The sequence below is a fragment of the Gavialis gangeticus genome, unplaced genomic scaffold (genome assembly GCF_001723915.1).
Source record: "Gavialis gangeticus isolate Ggan-Ray unplaced genomic scaffold, GavGan_comp1, whole genome shotgun sequence".
Lineage (NCBI taxonomy): Eukaryota > Metazoa > Chordata > Crocodylia > Gavialidae > Gavialis > Gavialis gangeticus.
This window is the reverse complement of record NW_017729024.1, coordinates 60981180-60982964: the sequence shown is the minus strand read 5'-3', so window position 1 is coordinate 60982964 and position 1785 is coordinate 60981180. Positions and strand designations below refer to the sequence as shown.

General features: G+C 40.5%; 1 protein-coding gene across 2 annotated transcripts in view; it reads left to right on the top strand.

Annotated features, from left to right (window-relative positions):
- The window catches only part of GAK (cyclin G associated kinase), a 207220-nt gene that overhangs the window by 108790 nt on the left and 96645 nt on the right, over nucleotides 1-1785 (top strand). For both annotated transcript variants that reach the window (XM_019517146.1, XM_019517145.1), the window contains exon 15: nucleotides 715-848. In XM_019517146.1, the coding sequence (XP_019372691.1) occupies nucleotides 715-848 (134 nt within the window). The remainder of the gene's footprint in view (nucleotides 1-714; nucleotides 849-1785) is intronic.

Genomic DNA, 1785 nt, shown 5'->3' with positions numbered 1-1785 from the left:
CCTGGCCCCTATCTCTTACCTGTTTATTCACTTCGCTTGGTGGTCTGGGCTGGGCTGCAGTTGTGGTTGCTGTTAGGTCTGGCAGCCTGATGTTTCCTCCACCCTCATACCCCTTTAAACCAGCATGGAGCAGACCAGTCACAGACTTTGGTTAAATGTTGCAGATTGACCTAGCATTTAGGTCAGATGGCACAGTACTAATAAAAATGTCAAAGTGCTTCTCAAATGCCAGTATATGGTGTTGCATTCATACACTGATATTTGAATAAGAAGTATCACGGAAGGAAGCATGTTGGGAAGGGATTGCAGCTGATGTCTACTCTTATGTTTGTTTCCAGTTGCTTCTGGGCATCTTATGCCTACTCATAGTAGCTTGCCAGCCTGTGGACTGTCTCAAATGTATCGTCTACATAGCAACTAGAAAATGTGATTTAAAGCACAAGGGTCATGATGCTAAGAATTTGGTCCATGAAATACTGTGTAAAGCTAAAGTAATCAATAGTAATTTCTAGCATCCAAGCAGGAAACGAATTTTCTTTTCCCTGTCTGTTCTGTGCTTTTGTGAGCAGCTTTAATTCTAACAAGTCTAGTAGTTGTCTAATAACCACATGTGCCTTCTTTTTTTTGATTGTGCAAACAGTAATGTAGAGTAACTCCTGCCTCTTTATTTATTTAAACCAGGTTTAATAACATTAAGCTATCCTTTTTTTGTAGGATGGAAGAGCAGCTTCTGCTGTGGTAGTTTGTTCTTTCCTGTGCTTCTGTCATCTCTTCACTACTGCTGAGGCTGCAGTTTATATGTTCAGTATGAAACGCTGTCCACCTGGCATTTGGCCTTCTCACAAAAGGTACAGTATGTATTGGTTTTTCAAGAGATTGTTAAAGCAAATCTTTCAGAAATGAATATGCTTAACCCTATTTTGCAGGATGCTTGTAGAGAGGTAGGTTTAAGAATTGACCTGGTAGGACTGCATAACATTTACAAAACCAAACAGCATCACCTGTAGGGCTGTGTAGATTTGAATTGTGTAATGTTTTAATTGCTACACTTGTTTTTTATTTACCAGGCAAATCAAATGTAATCAGTGTTGTGTAAATACATTCAGTGGCTAGATTACAATTTCAGTTCTAGTTTTTTTTAACCCTTCACCTACCCCCCTCTTCCTTAAAGTCCCAGAAAAAAATGTAAGATGCAACAATTTACTTACCTTACTACATAAGCAAGAAGTTGTATGTCCTACTTTTTGAAAAGAGCAAACCTAGTACGTTAAAACGAGCTTTATTTAGTTTGGTAACAGAGTAAACTTAGTGCACTGTACTAGTTTTTGTAATGATAAAAACGTTTCAGTAATGAGATCCCAATATAGCATCTGTTAATAGATCTTTGCTCATTGCTTCATGGGCAGAAAAGGAATTTGTTTTCCGTCCTCCCAGCTGCTACATGTCAGGGGGTTTTTTTCCCCCACCTTCTTCTCTGAAGTGTTGGGTGTTGGCTGCAGCCAATGCTGCAGATTTTGACTGGGGTTTGCCAGTGCTTCTGTTTAGGAATAAAACCCTGAGGTTCTTGATCAGAGGATCATGCCTCTGCTTAGGGTTAGTCTGATTGCCACACTTGGGATCAGAAAACAATTTTACCCCACAGATTTGGTATGGGCTGTGGAGGTAGGGGTTTGCCTTCCTCTGTAGCAGGGGACATTGCCCTCTTCTATGGATCTCTTGAACACATTTTAATAATCCTTGCATCAGGTGCTGTCTTTAGTCAGGGACATACCCCCCCCCCCCCCA